At 34.9% G+C, this 26,602-nt stretch overlaps 1 protein-coding gene across 3 annotated transcripts in view; it reads left to right on the top strand.

Moving 5' to 3' along the window:
• Positions 1-26,602, top strand: part of BRD10 (bromodomain containing 10) — a 105,140-nt gene that overhangs the window by 3,263 nt on the left and 75,275 nt on the right. For 2 of the 3 annotated variants that reach the window (XM_082842816.1, XM_082842815.1), the window contains exon 2: positions 25,906-26,106. The exons of the other annotated variant lie outside the window; for it this stretch is intronic. In XM_082842816.1, the coding sequence (XP_082698942.1) occupies positions 25,906-26,106 (201 nt within the window). The remainder of the gene's footprint in view (positions 1-25,905; positions 26,107-26,602) is intronic. 3 annotated transcript variants of the gene reach the window in all.

Here is a 26,602-nt window from a genome sequence, read left to right as displayed (position 1 = left end):
CTGCCAGAGCTAGACATTCAGAGCCCTGATATCAAAAGAGAAGTTCCCTACTCTTCAGTGGTGTATAGTTGAGTAGGGAAACAGATGCTTTTCAAAAGATGATGATTCTATAATGGAGTTAAAAGGTATAGAGAAGTTTATACTTGAACTGATTCTTAAAGAAGTTGAAGATTGCTTCTGGATTTTTTTTGGAGGGTTTGAGAGGGGCATTCCAGAATGCTGAACTACAGTGAATGCAAGGCATGGAACAGCATAGTGTTTCTGGGTACTACAGGTACTTCGTCTGGCTACAGTATGGTCTCTCCAGGGTAGTGTCTGCTCTCTAGGACGTATGCAGGATGACCAGCTGGGGAGAGGGAAGAAAATATCACAGCTTTAGTATATTCTATTTTTGTTTTATCCTGTTAAAATTTCTAAATTTTTTGGTCTGCTTTTTGTGGTGTTATAATAGGACTACATGTATATGATCTATAAAAGATTTATAATTTTATCATATTTAATATAAGTAATATATAGCAATATGTTTTATATATAATATTTGTGATAGAACTAGGACTAAGACTTAGCATACTTCGTCTCAGAGTTGTATTTTAGAAGGGATCTCATTCATGTATTTGGGGCAACTGAGAGAAATAACAATTAGCATTAGAAATAGGGAGAAAATCAGCTACTAAGTGGAAATGAATAGAAAATACTTAATAGTTGGGAAGTTATGTCTAATAAGAATTTTTGCCTCTTCTGAATTTTAAATTATATTTTTGAAAGCTTTTAAATTTTAAAATATTTTTGAAAGCTTTAAGAATATTGCTATGTAGTTTTAAAAGCTTGTAGTTATAGAAGAGGCATCAATGTGCCAGTGACCCCAGCAGTGCTGAACTTGAAATTTTAATTTTGGCCATTTAAAATAATATTTTGGTGAAAATAAGCTTGAATATTATATATCCTTGTTAAAATTATAGTTGATTTCTGAATTAAGTTGTTAAAAAGTGGTACATGTAATGGGCTGTTAAAAAAAGGCTTTCTTAAAATACAGCTAAAGATTATTTAGTTTTGTAATTGCTTTTTAGTTGGGCATGAGCGTACAAAAGCATCATCATGAAGCCTCAAAAATTTAAAAATAGAGGTTTCCAAGTACAAGCAGTAATTGAAATATAAATGGATTTTGTACACTGATTTTAATCTCCTCTTCAGTTAAATTTGAAATTTGTTGACGTGTTTATTCTCAATTAAGATCAAAATCCAGAAAGTAATTGGGAATTTTAACAAGGTGCTTCTTACTCCCTAGTAGTCCAACTCCCCCATCCCCACTGGATTCTGTAATTCTGTCTTTTTAATGTAAATCTAAAAATTGGGGCCCTTTGGTAATAGAATCTGGATTTGCTTCTTGTGCAGAACTGTAGAATGTTAGAGCTTGATACTCCACGTAGTTCTATTTATTATAGTTGCCATTCTTCAAAAAGCAAAAAGTGCTATTTAAGAAGGTTCAGAAAATGTTTAAGTGCAGTGATGAAAGGATGAAGGACTTCAACTAACAAGACATTTATTGAGCACCTGCTTTGTTCTATGACTTAAAGGACAATTCCTGGCCCAAGAAGTTTAAAAAAGGGTACATACACAGTTATGGTAAAATGTAAAATGTGTTAAAACTGATTTTCAAACTTGTTCCATTGTCAGAACACCTGGAAGTCATGGGACTGCTTGCAGAATATCCTGAAATATTGATATATTTAGTTGTATGATTTTTTGCTAGGGGATACAAAAGGCTTAAAACAAATTATGGAAGGAAACCCTTAATTGACGAGATTCTATCTAGTACCTGAGGTTTTTCTCCCTACGAACAGGGAGAACATAATCACTTTTGGATTTTTGATGGTATATCTTGGTTTCGATGCAGTCAAAAATCTGTGTCTAACTTGGCCCTCCGTAGGCTGTCTGTATACTTGGTTCCTCCCTATCTGGGGTTCTGCATCCGCGGATTCAACCAGCTGAGGATCCTGTAGTGCTATAGTATTTACTATTGAAAAAGATCCGCGTATAAGTGGACTCACGCAGTTAAAACTCCTGTTGTTCAAGGATCAGCTGTATATTCTAAGTGTGCATACTCTGAGGACTACTGTGATAAGCTTTATTATAGAGTGTTAGGAGAGTGCAGAGGAGGGATCAACTACTCTGGGGAGGTGGGGAAGTTGGCATTGAAAAATATTTTATTAGATTTTATTCTAGAGGTCATAATTTTGGAAGGTGAGTAGACTATTGATAGGTGACATTGAGGAGTTCATTAAACAATGATTTGACCTATGCTATGATAAGTAGTATGTAAAGCCCTGTAGTTACAATGATAGACATGACTTTATCCCTTACTTCAAGGTGGTAGGTAAACAATTACATGTATGGAAGCAGGAGAGTACAGTGTATTCCAGAAGAATAGTTTATACCCAGTGGTTGGTTAGAGTGTAGGATGATGAGGTACTGTCATGGCAGATAAGTCTGGAAAGGTAAGCTGGGACTAATTATGGAGGACCTTGTTTGCTTGCTAAGGAATTTAGAATGTAGACAGTGTAGATTCATCACGGGTTTTAGCTAAGGGAGTGACATGATTTTACTAGTATTTTGAGGTTTGAAGGCTGAAATGGAGGGAGAGAGAATGGATTAAGGAAACCAATTAAAAGGCTCTGGAGTTAATACCATCAAGAGATAATAAGCAGTAGAAACAAATAATAAATAAGGATACAAGAGAAGTAAATTCAGCAAGTAGAAGTGGTATAATGGCAAGCTATTGGATGTGGGTGTGATGGAGAGGATGAGGGCCAAAATTTGAGCCCAGGTGATGGTGATGCCGAGGGAATGTGAGAGGAGCATGCATTTGAAGATGTGCAGCTCAGAATTATTAGAAGGCGGAATATGGAGCTCAGCAGAGTGACTAGAGCTAGATTAGAGGTGTTTAATGAGGAATTAACCTGCAGAAGGATGATGGTTGAAGAAATGGGAGGGAATGAGATTGCCCAGGACAGAGTCTAGTAAAAAAAAACAAGGGGACCGGGCTTCCCTGGTGGCGCAGTGGTTGAGAGTCTGTCTGCCGATGCAGGGGACGCGGGTTCGTGCTCCGCTCCGGGAAGATCCCACATGCCGCGGAGAGGCTGGGCCCGTGAGCCATGGCCGCTGGTTCTGCGCGTCCGGAGCCTGTGCTCCACAACGGGAGAGGCCACGACAGTGAGACGCCCGAGTACCGCAAAAAAAAAAAACAAAAAAAAAACAAGGGGACCAAAGGCAGAACTTTGTGTAAGGATTGACTTATCTTAAATTTGGAAAGATTAGAAAAATATGATTGAAGTGTGTATAATGTGTATTAAAAACTGAAATACTTAATTGAGAAGAGGCAGTTAAAGAAGCTGAAAAGAGTTTATTCTGGAATAAATAAAAGATGTTAGTTGGAATATAGTAAACTTACAGACTTTAGTATTTTAGGAGATTTTGTTCCATTTGAAAATAATAATTTGGAAATGATTTAGATCTAATACAGTAAAAATGCCCTAATAGATTGTAGTGTGTTTTGCCTTAAAGTTCGTTTCTCATTGTATTTGTGCCCTTGTATTTATTTTTATTTCTAAGAAAAAAATTAGAGCAGGGAAAAGAAATCATGTTTTTGGAGAGATTAGGTCCTTTTCATATTTGTGTTTTAGTTTTCAAATCCTCTCTAGGCTCTCTCCACAGGATTAGAGAATAATAGCTGTTTTCATTTCCAAGGAACTTCTATAATAATATGAATCTTTAAAATATATATTAAATTACTTGAAGTCGTTGTTCTTTTTTTTTTTTTTTTTTTTTTTAATGGGAAACACTAATAAACCCCAGTGGTAGTATTATATATAACCAAGCCCTTTGTTATATCATCTTCCACCCGGGACCCGTGAGTGTTCCAAAATTAATCATGCTTAAAAGTCAGGATACGGGCTTCCCTGGTGGCGCAGTGGTTGAGAGTCCGCCTGCCGATGCAGGGGACATGGGTTCGTGCCCCGGTCCGGGAAGATCCCACATGCCGCGGAGCGGCTGGGCCCGTGAGCCATGGCCGCTGAGCCTGCGCGTTCGGAGCCTGCGCTCCGCAACGGGAGAGGCCACAACAGTGAGACGCCCGAGTACCGCAAAAAAAAAGTCAGGATATTAAGCATATACACTTTGCAAAAAGACTTAGGAAGACCAATGAAGTATTAATAGTGGTTATTGCTAAGGAGAAAGATCCTGGGTATTTTTCATTTTCTTCTTTTAATTTTCTGTATGTCCTAGATTTTCTATAATAAGCATATTACTTTTATAGTTAATAAAAGATTTTATTTAAAGGCAATTAGTATTTATAACTTTGAATAAGAATTGGGTTAAAAATATGTATCATCAAAGTTTTAAGCCGTTCAGTCATGTTAAATGTTGTAACTGGGTGGTACAGCTGTGGATTATTAATTTTACCTTCCACTTTCTACTTTTTTTCTACAATGACCATGTGTTACTGTTGTTATTTTTTATAATACCATTCAAAACTTAAAATCTACAGATTCTGTAAGTGCAGTTTTAAAGGGTTGGAATAGCTAGTGCTAAGAACTCACCCCAAACTTTCATATTTAAAGCTTTTGAGTAGAGCCATCTGAATGTACCTTCAGACAAAAATAACTCTCTGATAGTTTCTTTTATATCTCTTCAAATGTTAGTACATCTGGGGATTTAGACCTTTTCATTTCTGTCTAGGCATCCCTCTAAAAGATAAAAAAAAAAGATGAGAATACAGATTGAGATAAACCAGTTTAAGGTAAAACTATTTACCTCTTGCTATAATTTGTAAGTACTACTTTACTAATATTGCTCTTTTGTGGGAGTTTAAGCCTTCTAAATTAGAATCAGTGAAAAAACATTGCCAAGATATAATGCAGAAAGCGTTTGAGTTGCTATTTAGCAGACGAAGTGTTTTGTGGATCTTCTATTTCCAAAAGATAGCCCCATTTCTCTTTCAGATACATCTCATCTGCTAGATACCATTTCTTCAAATGGTAGCATCCCAGTTTATAATAACTACAGTTTGGGTGTGCAAAAGCTTTAAAGGTAAACAGTTTTGTTCCAGTTTTACAATCTATACTAGCCTAGTACATTGACTTTTATGATAATGGTGTGCATTCTCAGCTTTTTGAAGTTGAGATCAGAAAGAAAATCTCTCTTACAAAATGTGCATGCAGGTAGAATACTGGATTTTCCCCGTGGCATTTCATGCTTTATGTTTTTAAACTGCTTTTCAATTTCGATAGTAGATTGCCTAACAAATACAGTAAAGGATACAGTAAAGGATATAATTGCTAAATATACAATTCCTGGTGAATTCAGGGTCTATTCTCATGTTTGTTCTAAAAATAAGAACAAATCCATTTCATTTTGTGCTGAGAAGAAAAATCATCTCAAAAACTTATTACATAGAAACATTTTCCCTTAGAAATAGTTATAGATTGTTTCCATGTTAGCCCACAAGCCCAATTTTTAACATACGAATTACTAAAATTGGAAGATAAAAATATTAGAATATAAACAGTAAACAAAATTGAAAACATTTTTTTCTTTTTAATTTTTTTTTTTTTTTGGCTGCGTTGGGTCTTCGTTGCTGTGCGCAGGCTTTCTCTGGTAGGGGCGAGTGGGGGCTACCCTTTGTTGTGGGGCATGCGGGCTTCAGTAGTTGTGGCACGCGGGCTTCAGTAGTTGTGGCACATGGGCTCAGTAGTTGTGACTTGCGGGCTCTAGAGCGCAGGCTCAGTAGTTGTGGTGCACGGGCTTAGTTTCTCTGTGGCATGTGGGATCTTCCCGGGCCAGGGCTTGAACCCGTGTCCCCTGCATTGGCAGGCAGATTCTTAACCACTGTGCCACCGGGAAGCCCCTGAAAACATTTTATATCTCTCTTGAATACTTGTGCTTGAGGAAAAGCAGGTTTAAATTTGGCTCTCTTCTCACAGATAAACTAGTTTCCTGGTTCCCTCCTTTCTTCTGTTGTTGCTGCCTTATCTGCAAGGCTTTCCCTCTGTCTTAACCGTCTTTGTTTTCTTTCATAGCATTTATTTCAACCTCACATACAATATGATTTAATTATATATCTTTTTCTTCTCTTTCACTAGAATATAAAATCTATGAGGGCAGGGACTTTTTCTGCTTGGTTTGTTGCTGTTTGACTTCTATAAATGTTGATTTAGAATTAAGTGGTTATAAGGTCTACAGGTCATTTTCAAAAGTGTTTGGGGCTTGTCTCTCAAAAGGTGTTTCCCAGATCACCAGCGTAAGAATTGTGTTAAAGGCAGATTCCTTGGTCCCAGAATAGCATATTTAAATCTGTTAACTCAGAATCTCAGAGTGGGGATTAGGAAGCTACACTTTTAATAAACTCCATAGATGATTTTTATGTACAATAAAGTTCTAGGAGTGATACTTCAGGATATAGTAACACTGTTTCATGATTGATTTCCCATCAGAATTAAAATTTTTTCTCTCATTGGAGTATTTTTTTTTATCACTGCTTTTATACTTGTCAACCTTTATTAGCATTGTATTTTGGGTTATAGAATGAAGGGAAGGTAGGAGAGAATTAAGAAGCAGATACATATATTCATGTCTTCGTGTGGAATACAGCTTGAAGAAGTAAGTGGTAACAAGTGAGGGATAGTGTTGCGGGAGGGGTGAGGAGGCATGCTACTAAAGAATGGAAAGACCTTGGAAGTCATGTGTTTGTCATAGACTATTACACGGAGCAATCTCTATTTTAATTTAGAATTATGTTAAAGTATTCTATGAGTAATCCCTGTTACATAGGGCTAATGTGTTAAATAGTACCAAAATTTTAAAAAGCCTTAAGTTAAAGACCTAAGACTCTATTCCCGTCGCTTTTATTCATTTAAACTTATTTGTATGATCTTACATCATATATCAGCTGTGGATAATAATGCTATTCTTTGTGTTTCTCATTTGATTTTGGGAAGCAATGAAAGGAGATCCAAGGTTAGCTCTCATAGCATTGCTCTGCACTATATCAGGCAGAGTAATGTACTAATTGACCTCATAGTCTTTTGGTTGATTTTTAAATTTTGTGTTTCTCTTTTATAGTTCAGTATGAGTTCAAGCCTTTATAAAGTTTAAAGTTTTTAATTAGAGTTCTAAAACATCCCCTACTCCATACAGTATGCCAAAGGGTGTGTGGGAGTATGCGCAGGTGCCTACATTTTAGTTCTTCTAGGGAGAGGGTGCAGAAGTTTATCAGGTCAGCAGAGGAGCACAGAGCCAAAAAAAGCTTAAGAACCATAGTTTTAAACCACAGAATTAACAAACATCCAATAAATTATGATGATGTTTGGTTAGAGAAAATTCCAGTTAATTGAAGGAAAAATTAGGCCTTTAACAGAAATAACAGAATTTGAATAGTACCTGAAGATAAATATTCTTATGTTATGCCTATGTTTATTCTATTAGGTGTTCAAAGAGACTTTATTAAGTAATAGTTTTGCTCTGCATTAAATTAAGAGGAAAAATGTCCTGAAAATAGCCCCCTTGGTATTCTAGAACTCTGAAAGAATTAATATATGGCTTACTGTACTGAAGATGTCTTAACTTTGTGAGTAAAGTGAGTTTAATTCTGGTTTTGCCAGTGACACTTGTGTTGAACTAGACATTGGCTTTCTCTAGAATTTCATTTACAGTCATTGGCTGTTAACTTCATCAAATTCAGAGCAATTTCAAAACATCTGGAGTGCCTTCTTGTCTACTTGTCTGTTTCTTTTGTCTTTGTCTAGTGAAATCCTAATTATTTTCTGAGGCTCAGCTTAGATTTTACTTCCTCTATGAAGCCTGATACAGAATTAATTGCTTTTTTCACTGTATTCCATGATTCTTTGTTTTGCATTTGGTTATAGCACTTAAAAAATTTATGGTAGTGATGTGTCTGTCTATCTATATTATGATGGTAGTTGTTTGGTAATTCTTGAACTAATGAAATAAATGAGCTAATAAAAATCAAATAAATATTCAGTTATATCAAGTCAGAATTGCTGCTTGTTTTTAAAAGACTCAGCAGTCATCTCCTCAGGAAAACTTTGCACATTTCTTCCCCCCTCTTCTTTTCAGCTTGGTTATATTCTTCTGTTCTTAACCCACTTTTTGTATTCGTATGATTTGTATTGAAGTTTTTGAATACCATGATATTGAAGTTATCTGTTTGCCTCACCAAAGTTTAAGATTTTCTTACGCATTTCTGTGTTTCTAGAAATAAGCTCTTCAAGTGCAGAGAACCTCAGTATGTATTAATTGGGTTGAATTCAGATACCATATCCTCTCTTAAGGGATGGGTACAGTATTTAAAAGCATAATAGCAGGTAGTGTATGGTTAATGTAGTAAGACAGGTACTGTTCCTTATATTAAACATATTTACAGTGCTTATTACTTGATAGGCAGTGTAGAGGTATTCGAGATGAAAACGGAAAGACAAGAGTTGATAAACTAAGTTGATGTAGAGGTCATTCCAGGCAACAAGAATAGCATATTCAAAAGTGCAAAGGCAAAAAAGTCATTGTATATAGCTAGGGAATGGTCAGTAGTTTAGTTTGGCTAGAGTGCTAGTTATATATAGAAAAGTAATGACAGCTGTGACTGGAAGGACCAGCTTATGGAGCCAGGTCATAGAGGGCCTAATATGCTGTGCTAATAAAGAATATGATATTCCATTTTAGTGACTTATTAAATTTCAAGCTTTCAAGCTAGAGAGTTACAAGGGACACATAGATGAGATGAATTAGAAGAGAAAACTAACGTCAGTTTGATTTTTCCCATCCCTTAATTTTCACCTTTCTTAATTTTAATTTTTTATTTTGCTTCTCTTAGCAGATTATATAGAAATGTATCTGAAAATATATGTTTTTTTTTAATTTGTCATCCATTTTATACACATCAGTGTATACCTGTCAATCCCAATCTCCCAATTCAACACACCCCCACCCCCCGCCACTTTCCCCCCTTGGTGTCAATACGTTTGTTCTCTACTTCTGTGTCTCAATTTCTGCCCTGCAAACCGGTTCATCTGTACCATTTTTCTAGGTTCCACATATATGCGTTAATATATATTTAGTTTTCGCTTTCTGACTTACTTCACTCTGTATGACAGTCTCTGGGTCCATCCACATCCCTACAAATGACCCAATTGCATTCCTTTTTATGGCTGAGTAATATTCCATTGTATATATGTACCACATCTTCTTTATCCATTCGTCTGTCGAAGGGCATTTAGGTTGCTTCCATGACCTGGCTATTGTAAATAGTGCTGCAATGAACACTGGGGTGCATGTGTCTTTTTGAATTTTGGTTTTCTCTGGGTATATGCCCAGTAGTGGGATTGCTGGGGCATATGGTAATTCTATTTCTGGTTTTTTAAGGAACCTCCATACTGTTTTCCATAGTGGCTGTATCAACTTACATTCCCACCAACAGTGCAGGAGGGTTCCCTTTTCTCCACACCCTCTCCATTATTTGTTGTTTGTAGATTTTCTGATGATGCCCATTCTAACTGGTGTGAGGTGATACCTCACTGTAGTTTTGATTTGCATTTCTCTAATAATTAGTGATGTTGAGCAGCTTTTCATGTGCTTCTTGGCCATCTGTATGTCTTCTTTGGAGAACTGTCTATTTAGATCTTCTGCCCATTTTTGGATCGGTTTGTTTATTTTTTTAATATTGAGCTGCATGAGCTGTTTATATATTTTGGAGATTAATCCTTTGTCCGTTGATTCGTTTGCAAATATTTTCTCCCATTCTGACGGGTGTCTTTTTGTCTTGTTTATGGTTTCCTTTGCTGTGCAAAAGCTTTTAAGTTTCATTAGGTCCCGTTTATTTTTGTTTTTATTTCCGTTACTCTAGGAGGTGGATTAAAAAAGATCTTGCTGTGGTTTATGTCAAAGAGTGCTCTTCCTATGTTTTCCTCTAAGAGTTTTATAGTGTCCGGTCTTACATTTAGGTCTCTAATCCATTTTGAGTTTATTTTTGTGTATGGTGTTAGGGAGTGTTCTAATTTCATTCTTTTTCATGTAGCGGTCCAGTTTTCCCATCACCACTTATTGAAGAGACTGTCTTTTCTCCATTGTATATCCTTGCCTCCTTTGTCATAGATTAGTTGACCATTGGCGCGTGGGTTTATCTCTGGGCTTTCTATCCTGTTCCACTGATCTATATTTCTGTTTTTGTGCCAGTACCATATTGTCTTGATTACTGTAGCTTTGTAGTATAGTCTGAAGTCAGGGAGTCTGATTCCTCCAGCTCCGCTTTTTTCCCTCAAGACTGCTTTGGCTATTCGGGGTCTTTTGTGTCTCCATACAAATTTTAAGATTTTTTGTTCTAGTTCTGTGAAAAATGCCATTGGTAATTTGGTAGGGATTACCATGAATCTGTAGATTGCTTTGGGTAGTGTAGTCATTTTCACAATATTGATTCTTCCAATCCAAGAACATGGTATATCTCTCCATCTGTTGGTATCATCTTTAATTTCTTTCATCTGTGTCTTATAGTGTTCTGCATACAGGTCATTTGTCTCCCTAGGTAGGTTTATTCCTAGGTATTTTATTCTTTTTGTTGCAATGGTAAATGGCAGTGTTTCCTTAATTTCTCTTTTATATTTTTCATCATTAGTATATAGGAATGCAAGCGATTTCTGTGCATTAATTTTGTATCCTGCAGCTTTACCACATTCATTGATTAGCCCTAGTAGTTTTCTGGTGGCATCTTTAGGATTCTCTGTGTATAGTATCATGTCATCTGCAAACAGTGACAGTTCTACTTCTTCTTTTCCAATTTGTATTCCTTTTATTTCTTTTTCTTCTCTGATTGCCGTGGCTAGGACTTCCAAAGCTATGTTGAATAATAGTGGCGAGAGTGGACATCCTTGTCTTCTTCCTGATCTTAGAGGAAATGCTTTCAGTTTTTCAACACTGAGAATGATGTTTGCTGTGGGTTTGTCGTATATGACCTTTATTATGTTGAGGTTGGTTCCCTCTATGCCCACTCTCTGTAGAGTTTTTATCATAAATTGGTGTTGAATTTTGCCAAAAGCTTTGTCTGCATCTATTGAGATGATCATATGTTTTTTTCTTCAATTTGTTAATATGGTTTATCACATTAATTGTTTTGCGTATATTGAAGAATCCTTGCATTCCTGGGATAAATCCCACTTGATCTTGGTGTATGATCCTTTTAATGTGTTGCTGGATTCTGTTTGCTAGTATTTTGTTGAGGACTTTTGCATCTATATTCATCAGTGATATTGGTCTGTAATTTTCTTTTTTTGTAGTATCTTAGTCTGGTTTTGGTATCAGGGTGATGGTAGCCTCATAGAATGAGTTTGCGAGTGTTCCTTCCTCTGCAATTTTTGGAAGAGTTTGAGAAAGATGGTTGTTAGCTCTTCTCTAAATGTTTGATAGAATTCACCTGTGAAGCCATCTGGTCCTGGACTTCTGTTTTTTGGAAGATTTTTTGATCACAGTTTCAATTTCATTACTTGTGATTGGTCTGTTCATATTTTCTATTTCTTCCTGGTTCAGTCTTGGAAGGTTATACCTTTCTAAGAATTTGTCCATTTCTTCAAGGTTGTCCATTTTATTGGCATAGAGTTGCTTGTAGTGGTCTCTTAGGATGCTTTGTATTTGCAGTGTCTTTGTAACTTCTCCTTTTTCGTTTCTAATTTTATTGATTTGAGTCCTCTCCCTCTTTTTCTTGATGAGTCTGGCTAATGGTTTATCAATTTTGTTTATCTTCTCTTCTCTTAAAAGAACCAGCTTTTAGTTTTATTGATCTTGAAAAGCTAGAAAGAAGAGACAGACAGTATTTTCTTTTGCCAAATAATTTAGATAATACACTAGATTTAAATATGTAAATAAATAATTTAAGTTGGACTTCGTTTTGTTTCTTTATTTGGATAATTTCAGTCTTCTCACAGTTCTCAGAGGAAAAAAATTATGTTAAATACAGAATTTTACCAATTTAAGTTACTATATCTTCCAAGTTATTTTCTACAACTTTGGTTACCAGTAACCAAAAAAATGAATAGGACAAATATAATTAATAAATTGCAAATACATATTGATAATATCAGCTGGTTGTGTTTAATTTGACAGCTTGGTTTTTATAGACCCAAACCTGTATTTTTAACAGATAGATACTTATAAGAATATCATCTTAAAATAAACATCATAACATGCTAAATAAAAGATGGTAGAAACATTTTAATATATTAAATATGACATTATTTCATGGTGATCCACAGAACCATTTATATTCTCCAGTTTATCTGAATCCCTGATTATGATACAATTGCCAGTACATTAGTAAGTTCCTCTACTTACTAATTCCATGGTAGAGAATTTTGTTGGTAGTGAAATTGAAATCAAGTCTTTTTTTTAAGTTTTATGGCAAGTGTGTAAATGATAAGATAACTGAGATCTATTTTAATTTTTTATTAGCAGTTTAAGTCCTTTTTTACTAAGAGTTAACATTTATTCATTTCTTTCTATATGCTAAATACTCTGCTAAGCATTCTATTCAATACATGCTCTTTGAAGAAGATTTGAAAAAAATAGAAATATGTCAAAAAATAAAAATCACCTTTCCCATCAGATATCACTTGTTAGCCTTCTTTATCTCATCTGTATACATATGTATCATTTACTCTCATATACACACACAAATTCAGTACAAAATTCGGATTTTCCACTTATAGTTTATATATTTTGCCATATATTCTGCTTATCACTTACTAGATTTGATTTTACTTGTTACTTGATTGTTGTGTGTGAATATTGTTACATGTAAAACTATACACGAACGGGAAAGCAACGGTAGGACCCTGTAGTGATGGTTTTGTTTTTTTTTGTTTGACCCTGTAGTTTTTTCTTGTAAGAAATTTATTTTTTGCCATGTGGATTAGCTATCTAGTGCTTTGTTTGGCTACCAACAACAACAACAAAAAATGACAAGACTTTTTACAAAAAATTTGCCTAACTCATTAAGAAATAGGTTGAAGCCATCAGTCATGGCATGATGAGTTTGTGAGATTTATAGTAAGAATATACCTTAAAACTATTTTAAAATGTTTCCAGTCACACACGTTAGTTCCTAATGTTTTCGTTACTTTATAACTATCCTTTTCAACAATACTTATGATTAAGTTGCCAATTTAGAGCAGGGAGTAGAGATAGCCTGTTTTGGCTGCCTTATTAAATGCTATTGTATGTTACTCTGTTTGAAAGGCTTTATCTGTATTAACTTATTTAATCCCCACAACTCTTGAAGTAATTAATGATTTACATAACCTGTTTTACAAATGAAGAAATGAGACACAGAAAAATTAATTTGCCCAAACTAATTAGTGGCAGAAGCTGGATTTGAATCCAGACTGTTTGGCTCCAGAGCCCAGGTACTTAATCACAGTGTTTGTTGCTTATGAGCAAGAGTTGAAGGGATTGAGAGAAAGGAGCCTTCTACCTGAAAGGGAGGCTGGGGAGAATAGGATCATTAAAGATTTCAAGGTGGAGGGAGCATTTAGATACTTGTGGTGGTGGGATTGACAGTATGTATTTGCAGTATAAATTATTGAAAATAAGTATGCATATAAAGTATAACAACTGTGAAAATCTGAAGGAAATAGTGTAACTAATGTACATGGACTTTGCTTAGCAATCCAGTGATTAGTATTTGTCTTATTGGTAGTTTATTAATTTACAAAATAATGTGTACACATCTTAGTGGCAAAAAATTAAACAATACAAGAAGTATTACAATAAAAATGTCTGCTCTACATTTTTCTGGTCCCCTAGTAAAATAGGCTACGACTGTCACTAGTTTCTTGTATTCAACTGGGTGTCTCAGTTTTTTGTTTTGGGGTTTTTTTTTCTGTTTGTGTGAAGCTTTATTTTTTAATTGAGGTGTAAGTTGGTTTACAATACTAGTTTCAGGTGTACAACATACTGATAAAAAATTTTTATAGCTTATATTTCATTTAAAGCTATTATAAAATATTGGCTATATTTCCTGTGTTGTACAATATATCCTTGTAGCTTATTTATTGTATACATAGTAGTTTGTACCTGTTAATCCCCTGTCTCCACTGGTAAACATTAGTTTGTTTTCTATGTCTGTGGGTCTGTTTTTGTTTTGTTATATTCATTCATTTGTTTTATTTTTTAGATTTCACATATAAGTGATATCATACAGTAATTGTCTTTCTCTGTGTGACTTATTTCACTAAGCATAATACTCTCCAGGTCCCATCTTTGTTGTTGCAGATGATAAAATTTCATTCTTTTTTATGGCTGAGTAAGTATTCTGTTGTGTATATATGTACACCATATCTTTTTTATCCACTCATCTGTTGATGGACACTTAGGTTGCTTCCATATCTTGGCGATTATAAATAATGCTGCTATGAACATTGGGATGCATGTATCTTTCCAAATTAGTGTTTTCAGTTTCTTTGGATATATACCTAGGAGTGAAATTGCTGGATCATATGGTAGTTCTATTTTTAGTTTTTGGAGGAGCCTCCTTACTGTATTCCATACTTGCACCAATTTACATTCCCACCAATGATGTACAAGGGTTCCCTTTGCTCCACATCCTCACCAGCATTTGTTATTTGTGGCCTTTTTGATAATAGCCGTTCTGACAGGTGTAAGATGATATCTCACTGTGATTTTGATTTCCATTTCTCTGATGATTAGCAATGTTGAGCATCTTTTCGTGTGCCTGTTGGCCATCTGTATGTATTATTTAGAAAAAAAGTGTATTCAGGTCTTCTGCCCATTTTTTAATTGGGTTGTTTGTTTTTTTGATATTGAGTTGTATGAGCAATTTACATATTTTGGATATTAACCCCTTATCAGTCATAATATTTATAAATATTTCCTCCCATTTAGTAGGTTGTCTTTTCACTTTATTGGTGGTTTCCTTTGCTGTGCAAAAGCTGTTAAGTTTAGTTAGGTCCCTTTTTTTATGTTTTGCATTTGTTTCCTTTGCTTTAGGAAAGGAAATATTGGAAAGGAACTATTGCTATAGGAAAGGAAATATTAAAAAAATATTGCTATGAATTATGTCATAGAGTGTTCTGCCCCTGTTTTCTTCTGGTAGTTTTATGGTTTTCCACCTTACATTTAGTTCTTTTATTTATTTATTTATTATTTGGCTGCATTGGGTCTTAGTTGCAGCATGTGGAATCTTTGTTGCCATGTGCAGGATCTTTGTTGTGCCACGTGGGATCTTTAGTTGCAGCATGCGGGATCTTTTTTTTTTTTTAGTTGCAGCATGTGGGATCTTTTGTTGCAGCAAGTGAACCCTTAGTTGCGGCATGTGGGATTTAGTTCCCTGACCAGGGATCGAACCCAGGCCCCCTGCTTTGGGAGAGCAGAGTCTTAGCCACTGGACCACTAGGGTGGTCCTACATTTAGTTCTTTAATACATTTTGAGTTTATTTTTGTATATGGTATAAGAAAATATTCTAATTTCATTATTTTACATGTAAGCTGTCCATTTTCTTCCAGGACCACTTATTGAAGAGACTGTCTTTTCCCCATTACATATTCTTACCTCCTTTGTCGTAGATTAATTAACCATAAGTGTGTGGGTTTATTTCTGGGCTCTCTATTCTGTTCCATTGATCTATGTGTCTGTTTTTGTGCTAGTACCATACTGTTTTGATTACTGTAGCTTTGTAATATAGTCTGAAGTCAGGGAGCCTGATACCTCCAGCTCTGTTCTTCTCTCTCAAGATTGCTTTGGCTTTCCAGTGTCTTTGCGTTTCCATACAATTTGTCAAATTATTTGTTCTAGTTCTGTGAAAAATGCCATTGGTATTTTGATAGGGATTGCATTGACTCTGTAGATTGCTTTGGGTAGTATGGTCATTTTAACAATATTAATTCTTCCAGTCCCTGAACATGAAATATCTTTCCATCTTTTTGTGTCATTTTCAGTTTTTTTCATTAGTGTCTTAAAGTTTTCCAAGTACAGGTCTTTTACCTCCTTAGATTTATTCCTAGGTGTTTTATTCTTTTTGATGTGATGAAAAATGGGATTGTTTATTTCTCTTTCCAATAGCTCATTGTTAGTGTATAGAAGCTCAACAGATTTCTGTATATTAATTTTGTATTCTGCATCTTTACTTAATTCATTGATGAACTTTAGTAGTTTTTGTTGGTGTCTTTGGGATTTTCTGTGTATAGTAGTATCATGTCATCTGCCACCAGTGACAGTTTTACTTATTTTTTTCCAATTTGGATTCCTTTTATTTCTTTTTATTTTTTGGTTACTGTGACAAGGATTTCCAATACTATGTTGAATAAAAGTTAGCCAATTCAAATTTTAACATGTTCAAAACTGAACTTTAGGTTTGTTGTTTTGTTTTCCTTTTCTAAGCCTGTTCTTACCTTCTGAGCAAATGACTCCACTGTCTGGGAAGTTGCTGTGGCCAAAATACATGATTTTTTAATTGATTCTTCCTTTTCACTCATTTCTCTTGTTAAGCATATCAACCATTTCTGAGCTTTCTTCCTCTAAAGTATATTTTAAATTTTGCCCATTTCTTTTCACTGTCACCACTTAAGTACAAACTATTATCATCTCTTGCCTGAAATACTGCTATAGTTTCCTGACTTGTTTTTCCTGCTTCTGCTTTTTCCTCCTTGAGTCCATTTTCTACCTGGCAGCCATGGTGAACTTTAAAAAAAATGTACATTGAGAAGTCAGAACCCTGCATCAAGCACTTCATTGGCACTTAGGCTATAGTAAGGAGTTTGGCTTACTGTTCTTTATATACCTACCAAGCCATTTGTCACCTCAGGACCTTTATACTTCCTTTTTGTTTTATCTAGAACACTCTTATTCCCAGGGTTTTCTTTGGGTTTCTGTTTGCTTATTTTTGTTTGTTTGTTTTGGTCATGGCTGGCTCCTCCTCTCATTTTCCTCAGAGAAATTATTCTTGACTGTCCTTCACAGAACTTATAGTATATTATAGTTAAGACTTATGTGTATGTATTTCTTTACTCTTTTTTTGTGTGTCTTCTTACTAGCGTGTAAGCTCAGCAAGGAGGAATCTTGCCTGTAAGTGTTGATGCCAACACCTGTCTCAGTATCTATGTGTATTTAATATTGAATAAAGGAATAAATGAATGAATTAACAAATAAATGGATCTGTCTGGAATTTGTATTGGTCAAGGAGTGAGGTTGAAATCCAACTTTATTTTTCTCTCACATCTAGCTGCTTGTCACAGCATCACTTTTTTCCATTGCTTTGGTATACCATTTTTGTAATATATTAAAGTCCTGGTGTATTTGGGTCTACTTTTGAACTGTCTCCACTACTGTTAGTATGTCTAACTATTCAACTTCTGGTATTAAATTTATTACTGTGACTTTAAAATCCACTTTAATATCTGGTAGGATGAGTTCTCTGTCAAATGATTTTTTCTGAATTTTCCAGAAATGAAATTTTCATGTTTTTATTTTTACATAAGGTACTTTTAATACTTTTTAATAGTATAAAATAGTATTGTGGACTCAACATTTGCACCACCCATGTTTTGGTCACTTGGCCATAAGAAATATTTGGGAGATGGAGAGATCAGCCAAGATGGCAGAGTAGAAAGACCCTAAGCTCACCTCCTCTCATGAGCACACCAAAATCGTAACTATTCGCAGAACAACCATCAGTGAAAAAGACTGGAACCTACCAGAAAAGATCTTCTACTGCTAAAGACATAAAGAAGGAACCACAATGAGATGGAGTTGAATGATTATTGTCAAAGGTAGAGATGTCTCCACGGAGGGAGAGATCTGACTTGGATTTTGAAGAAAGGAAGGGAGCTCACCAGATGATAAGGGGAAGAAAGAACAGAGAGACCGATGCAGAGGTGCAATACTAAGCGGCACATCTGGATAAGGAAATCATCTCCATCATTCCAGCATGGCTGGAAAATGCAAGAGAGCAGCAAGTACCTGGAAGACAAAGGACCACTGTCTTCTGAATCCCCAGTACCCAAAGCAGAGCCTGGCACCCAGAGGTGCTCAGTAAATGTTTGTGGAGTGAGTGAGTGATGGAATGACAGCAACGGGGCCAGATAGAGAGTCCTGTAACCCATGCTGGACCTTGCAAAACCCAGAGGGCAAGGTGATAATTTAATCAGAAGAAAGATATAATTCAGAAATGACTTCTTAAAATATTTGTTTTTAGTTATGTGACCCAGTGGAGGTGTTAGCTAACCCTGTGGTGGTAATAATGTTGCAAAATATATGTGTATCAAATCAACACATTGTACACATTAAACTTACACAATGGTTTATGTCAATTATATTTCAATAAAGGAGGGGAAAATAAAATACTCATTTTTAAATTAAAAACGTGAGAGAACAGCAGGAATTACTAGTTTGTGTGGAATAAGAATGACATTCTTCCCATTCTTGAAATGCACAATAAAGAAAGAGGTTGGTAGCATTGCTTATTTTCTGTGAACACCATAATGTCCACTTGTCACATCCTCCTAATTTCAGTTAAGTCTTCAGCTCTTGTTAGGTGCCTACATCTCTTTTTTATGACCTCTTATTTCAAGTAGGTAGAGGCAAGACTCGCCCCAGCTTTCCCATCTTTCCTCTTTGTGTCTGTGTCACATCTGAAAGTATCTTGAATTTACAGTGTCCTACTTTAAATCCTCATCAGTACTTGGCAGATATGTAGAGGAGTTAGCCAAGAAAAGGAAGCCAAGCTATCTACCTGCCCACTTTGCAGACTTGTCACAGCTTTAGTATCTTCTAGGGAACATGAACATAACCAGACTATATGAAAGATAAGGACCTAGGGAGCCCTCTGTTCTGCCTGTACTGAAAACTCATGACTGCTTCTATATGGTAAGGATTAGCTGTAGTGGTAGTAAAATGTTCAACAGAACAGCACTAACTTACTGAAAATGCTTATCAGAGTTGTTGAGGTTGGTAAGGCACTTCTCAAGTATCCTTCCTATGTAAATAAAAACTTTACATTTACCTTTGTCCCTTCCTTAAATTAGAAAGGCAAAATCAAGAAATGGAAATTTATTCTAAGCAGAATGTTTGGTTTTCAAAAAATTAGTTATGGTGGTCTTTGGTTGTTATTTAGGGGAATTATGTCACTTATTTGGTGCCACTTCAGGTATGAACAAAGACTTTGAAAGATTTTTTAACTGAAAGATTTTTTAACTTATAATTCTTTGTAATTATTCCCTTATTGTAATTATTCCCTTATTAGTTTTCCATATTAATGAATGCCTTCTTGCTTAATCCTTGGTTTTTACTTAGTACTTTTTCCATCTATCTGGAGAACTAAATAGTTTAGATCACTTGGTACTTAAAACTTTTCTCCTTTGGTTGTTATTGTGATGTTTCTTCTTTTTTTTTTTTTTTTTTTGGCCACGCCACGTGGCTTGTGGGATCTTAGTTCCCTGACCAGGGATCGAACCTGGGCCCCTGCAGTGAAAGCGCTGAGTCCTAACCACTGGACCATCAGGGAATTCCCTTATAGTGCTGTTTCTTAACTAAACTATTGTCTTTTGAGTGTTCCTCTTCTTTTGCTATGTTTTTCTTTATAATTATGGATAATCCCTAAAGTTATGCCTTTAGGTCATATCTCCCTATATTTATTCCTCTGTGGAGAGACTCTTTTTTATGACTTTCTAAGACTCTCAAATCGGTATCTTGAGCCTTTCCTTTTGTTTTAGCTTCATATTTCTGTCCATAGAACTTTCCCAGCTGGTTGTGCAAGTGTTATATCAAAATGTTAAAAACTAAGTGTATTTCTAACCCAGGTCTCCTTCCCAATTTTCATATTTTTCTTTTCAACTTTAACTTTTTTTTCAGTGGTGTCACCGTTGTTTCAACCCGATTATATGCAAACTGTCAGCATGTTCACTGCTGAATCCCTGTTGCTCAGTAAATATTTTGAATGAATGAATTTGAATAGTATGAATGAATATTTTTCTTCTTAATTAGTATTTCTTTTCCACTCTTTCCTACCTATCTAAAACTGCTCTTTCTGCAAAGTCCAGTTTAAGGTCTTGATAAAAGAGTAATCAGATGGTATACAGAGGTTGAGTGAATAAGAAATGAAAAATCTCACTTGAATTTCATAACTAGGAGGTCATTTGGGAAGAGGGATTTCAATAGAGTAGGTACAGGCAAATGACAGTTTGAGGTGTGAATGAAAGGTGAAATGGACCAAGATTTAGATGTGGCTCTTCTCAAGGGGAATGGTTTGTTTTTAATAAAAACTTGGACATGTTTACATGCTAAAGGCAACTAGCAGGTAGAGGCTGAAGATCCAGGAGATAGTTAATGAAGTAAAAATTCTGAAAACCTACTGCAGGATTAGTTTTTGATAAGAGACACTTTTTTCACTGCAATTTAAAGTGCAGATACATTTTGTTTAGCTTCAGATAATTTTGTTTTTTGAGAATCAGGAAGTTAATCAAGCTCTTTCTTTAAAACTACCATTTTCTCTGTGAAATAAGTAATAAGCAAAGTCAACTGCTATATGATGATGGATAGTGAGGTGAAGTTTTTGAATAATGATGGCATTTGAAGTTGCTGTTATGGAGAACCGAAGAGGGAGTTGACTTCCTTCAAAGAAATAATCTTAGGCGAGCCCAGTTTAGGTTACAGTTAGACCATAAACTACAAGGTGGTGATTTTTTTCTCCTACAGTGCTTAGTAGTGGAGGTATAGGTGTGAAGGACCTTTTAGCTGAGATGCAAGAGAGAGATAGGGTGCCTGAGACAGAAAGATAAACTGGTCAAGGGAGATGAGATAGAAGAGGTTAGTCGTATATGATGGCTCCCAACTTAGTTATCTATATGAATAGCTGAAAGAGGCTGAATTATGTGAGAGCAAATAAAGGAACCAAACAAGGGACTGGAGGTCTGGATGAAGATGAGTTTAAAATGCAAGGGGAATAAAAGTAACAATTGGGAGAATAGAAAGTAAAGAAGATCAAGTAGGAAATAAGTTTAACAATCTGTGATAAATGCTTTTTTTTTTTTTTTCCTTTGGTGTGGATGAAGACTTCTTTGTTCCAGAACTGTTAGAGGTATCATATATAAGCTGGAGATGAGAGGAGTGGTCTCCAAACTTTTATTATCTGGCTTCTCAAGCAGAAAAGGTTTTGAATATGTACCCCTATTGTATGCATATTCATTTATAAATCATATATAGGTTCTTCTGTACTATTATGCTTTATATATTATAAAACATTATATCACAGTACATTAAACTAGATCCTGGAAATGAGAGATTAAGCATATTTTAAATTTTAAAAAATAATACTAATGTTATTTTTGGTGAGGGCATTTTGATACTTCATTAGTTTTGAAAATCTTGTTTTAATAATTGGCTGTAGCGTTATCTAAAAGGCTTGTTTTAAGTTGAGTTTATTTTGGTACTTGGTTTTAAAGACTGTTGTAGTTCAGAGCTCATAAAGATACACAAATCCAGATGGAAAAAGTGCATGACAGGCTGGGCTGACTACATAATGATGCTTATCTATCAAACATGCAAAAGTTTTTGTTGAAATCCACCAAAAAAAGTTCTGCCTTTCCTAATTTCAGTTAGTTGCTCTTGAAAACTAGTACTAAGTTCCTGTTGTGCTGGATAATCTTCATTTGCACCTTCAAATCTATTCTCCACCCTTGTGCACTATGCTCTGTGCCACAGGAAGCTGATCTCTAAGGACTGTTATCAACTGGTCTGCCTTGTTTTCTGGCTTCTGATTGGGTTCAGTCAGTTGGAGGCACTGACAGAGAGGTAGGGATATTTATTCTAACAGCTTCTTCTTTGCTGGGCTTCAGTAACTGCATCATCATCGTGTGGCCCTCTTCTACAATGACAGCGTCTTGGTTCTAGTAACTATTCCCTCCCCTTTCCCTTTTGAGCCTAGAGTGATAATAATGCTCTCTAGCTAGTCCACGAGTGCTTCACCATCCCTTCCTAGTTTCCCTTAACCTTACCTGCACATTTGTAAATGGTGTCTTCGTTAAACATCACCTCCTTTTGAATATTATCTCTTTCTTGTCAGGACCCTGAGGGCTATATTGCATTTTAATATTTTTTTTAAGTAAATGGGTTTAAAAAGTGACTGAAACTCTTCATTTGGAACATTTTAAAGCACATTAGATGATTCTGTTTCCAACTTTTAAGTGGACAGATAAACTTTTTATAGGTGACACTTCTACATTGTTTTGGTAATGTAAAATCATGTAATAGCGGAAACCTTTCCAATCATCTTTTTATAGTAGAGGATCAGTCCAAATATTAACCTTAAGTAAAACTTAATATCAGTTTACTTCCACCTTAATACTTATTTTAATAATTTTAAACAAAATTGCACCTCTGAATTCTGAAACTTGGAATGCATCAACACCACAGAAAAGACCTTTTCATGCTTTCTTTGTGAGGGGAAAAAAAAAAGAAAAAGGGTAACTATAAAACTCAATGAATCAACCATAATTATTGCTTAGCTTTTGCTTACAGTTAGCAATCTGTTATTTTCAAACTACTGTCAGACTGATTTCATGGAATAATTTTCCTAATAGGAAGGAAAACTTGAATTTTGGGAAGGGGGAGTTATTTTAGTGTATTATTTGATTGCTGATTATCTGACAATTCTTATCTGGAGGTGAGACTTATTTTCATCTTATTTTATTGCCTTTTATTCTCTGATGTATGAAAACTCAAGTACTAGTTAGTAACAAATGTTTAATCAGTGTTCTTTTACTGTGGACAAAATAGATGAGTAGAATTTTTCAACTTTATGTGTGTAAATTTAAAATGAAAAATAAATGGTTTGGCTTGTATCCTTCCAAATACTATATCTATATACCACAGTTTGAGGCTCTGAAGGAGCAAAACAAAGTGCTTATCCTCCTGGAGCTTTCATTCTGGTGAGGATATGGATAATTACCAAATAAATAGATAATTAATGTATGATAAGTAACATGAAGAAAAAGAAACAAGAGTAAAACAATAGAGAATGACAGGGAATCCTTTACAGGTTATGGTGATCAGGGAAGTCCTCTCAAATATGGTGATACTTGAATACAGATTTGAATGAAGTGATAGTGCCTAGCCATACAAATATCTGGGGGGAAAGTGCCTTACAGGAGAGAGATCAAGTGCAAAGCAGATGTTGGTGTGACTGAGAATAACAAGGAGACTTTTGTGGCCAGAACACAAAAAGCTAAGGTCAGAGTAATAGAAAATAGGGTCTGAAGAGGTAGATGAGGGCCATATCATACTAACTCTTGTAAGCCATCAGAACTTTGCATGGTATTTTAAGTATAACTGGAAGGCTTTGGAAGAGACAGAGCAGGGCAATGACATAATCTGATTGGCTTTTTAAAAGGATTACCTGGGTTGCAGCTTGAAGGATAGACTGGAGGGAGATCAGAGTAGAAGTCAGGAGACGTGTCACAAAGAGATTGAAGTAAGCTAGGTGAGAGTTTGAACATGTACACAAGCACACACTACTGGATGCCATATGTATGTTTACATATACTTGTATATAATTCCTTTTGGGGTAAAAAATATATTTTACCCCAAAACAACTTCTTTACATTCAGCAGTGTAATGTGGACATCTTTTATAGTGAGTACATACAGATTTACCTGTTGCTTTTAATGGATGATGATATTGCATGTTGTGATGTACATGACTTTATTTAACCTGTCTCCTATTGAAGGACATTTGTTTCCAGGTTGTTCTTTTTGAATGACAAACAATACTTTGTGTGTGTGTGTGTGTGTGTGTGTGATTGCTCACAGTTGTGGATATATGTCTATAGGGTAAATTCCTAGAAGCATGATGGGTCAAAGGATATGTGCACATTAAATCTTAATGATTATTATGAAATTGACTTCCAAGAAGGCTGTGCCAATTTTACATACCCGCTAATGTTGTATGAGAATTTTTTTTCCTTAGACCCTTTCATCTTTACGTATTGATACAAGAGAAGCATCATCGTTTTCTTTGTATTTGGATTATGAATGATAAATATCAAAGCTTATAAATTCTTATTTCTGATGAGTAATAAAGGATATTAATTCCTCTTTGTTATGAGAAAATACTGTTTAAAAAAGTAGTTTATAACTTCACCATCTCTACTTATAAGACTGAAGTTAAAGGGTAAAATTTAGTTTCTGACTTGTTTACATGACAGTTTATAAGCCATATGACTTAATATTTCCCTCAACTCTCCTTATCCCCAGTGCTCTACATACCGTGTAACCTCTGACATGTCATCACATTTCAGTGTAATATTGTCCATTAATGTTCTTTTCCATTAGTATCGATGAGGAAATAATTAAAATTACAGAACTAGTTAGTTCGCCAGTGTGAACACTATGCTAAGATGAACCCAGGTATACCCATTCAGTATCTGTTATTGCCAGTTTATTTTCCTTGGGCCCACGTTCCTTACTCCCAGCCAGTTAGCCACTATATAGATGTATGCTGTTGTGCTTAAAAGATCACAGCCTGAAACAGTATGGACAGATTAGCTCAAGTTCTTTAGCATTACTAGAAAACCAGTTTAAAAGTTTATGCCCTGCCTAAAGCTGAATTAGTTAAAATGTTATCTCATAATAAAGAAAACACATAATAGTGCCACAGTTCAGTAGAACCTTGCAGTCATACTATTCACAGGACCTAGATGGCCTGAGAGTAAGAATGTTATAAAGTTACTCTAACTTAGAGTAATAAACCACTGTAAATATAGTCCAAGATGGACAGGAGTTCGATTATATTTCATGTCATAAAGGTTTATGTTTCGGTGAACCTTTGGCGTATTTTATATTACAGAAAACCTGTGCCTATAGGAAAGCAGGAAAATATGACTACAGGGTCAAATTTTAATTTACATAGATTCTTATCCAGCATATTGAATGCTTACTTTAAGATTGACTTGATTTTACCATTGTAGAAACAACATGTACAAAGCCTTCAGAGGCTCTGGGATGTTTTGCAGAGGTAGAACAGCAGATATTTTCCCTGGTGCTTTTTACGATTAACTCATATAGATTTACAATTAACTCATAAATTCAGGATTCAGTTTTTATTCTAGACTTAAAATTTTATAAGATTAATGTTTCTTTCTTCAGTGTAAATAGTTTTAATCCAAATTCGTTAAGACAATTTATGGATAATTAAGCAAACTGCTAAGAAAATTTTTCATCCTTATCTTTAAGCATTAGACTAGTATCTTAGTGTAATAATAAATATCATAGGGTAGGGAGACATTTATGGTGAGGTTGAAGAGGAAATCTAGATTCCTAGGTTCTTTTTATAGTTTAGTCAGAAGGTTTCTAAATTTACAATTATATATTGTAATGCTTACAACTTAAAATTATATATTGTAGTGCTTCATTTGTTTATAATTACTGCAAAGTGTTTATATATCATAAATTTTCTCTCCCAAAATGTTTTTGTGTGATTGTATATTTTTCCATAGTAATGATATAGTAGTATGAAATATATGAAGAGATGTAAAGATAAGCTACATTTAATTTTGCAAACAATAAAATTTTTTCATTGAAGAGATCTTTAATTCTTAATTTTAGTGCTTCAATTTTATATTTTTTTAATGTAGGGAAGAGACTATCACTCAGACTGACTTTATGACATGAGTAAGGAAAATTAGAAATTATGTAGGGAGGATAAAAATCTGAAACATAGCTAAGCAAGGTTTAACTAAATTTTTATGTAGTTAGCAAAAAAGGATTCATCTTAAGATGCTGGTTAAGGGGGTTTATTGCTTACCCAGAAGATTTGACCTGTGAATTGACTTATTCTTCTCCAAGGCACTTGAGAGAAAAGACAACGATAGCAGTTACATCTAGAGGCTATTATGGATTGGAGGATGAGAAGGGAACTGCATGTACTTCAACAAGGCGCCGGTCAACACCACGAAGTTTGGCAGGCTTGACAAGTGGAGTTTTTGAATCTGTAATGGTTCAAGTTTTGAGACAGGAAGAACAGCTGAGAGCAAAAGAAGAAAAAAGGTAAATGCTAAAAAAAAAAAAAAGTTGAGTTTCATGTTGTTCAAATTTTCAGGAACTACATTTCAAAGAGTAGTTGTATAACTTTTGTGTGCCCATATCAAATTTCTGGGCCCATTTTAATAGTGTTCCAAAATGCATTCTCACCTACGTATGAGTTAGTACTGAGATATCACAATGATATTTGTTTCAAAATAGAGTTTTAAAATTTAAACCAAATTACTTTGAAGCTATACAAAAATAATTTGTATGAAAGATTTCAGGGTGCTTTCTAGATTTCTGGAAGTAGTCTTAAATGAATTATAAATTTTAAATGAGAGGAATTTTATGTAGATTCATAGAGCTTTAGAATAGAATCACAGACCTTTAAAGTTTAAAATTAGGAGAAACTCCAGAGACTGTGTAGTTCAAAATGACATATAGGTTCACTTCTGCCAGTCCTCCATTGGTATTAATTTCCTGAATAACTATGCTTACTCTGGATTCATCAGGAAAGAAT

The sequence above is a fragment of the Leucopleurus acutus genome (genome assembly GCF_964270905.1).
Source record: "Leucopleurus acutus genome assembly, chromosome: 7".
In the NCBI taxonomy this organism is placed as follows: Eukaryota; Metazoa; Chordata; class Mammalia; order Artiodactyla; family Delphinidae; genus Leucopleurus; species Leucopleurus acutus.
This window is presented reverse-complemented; position numbering and strand designations above follow the sequence as displayed.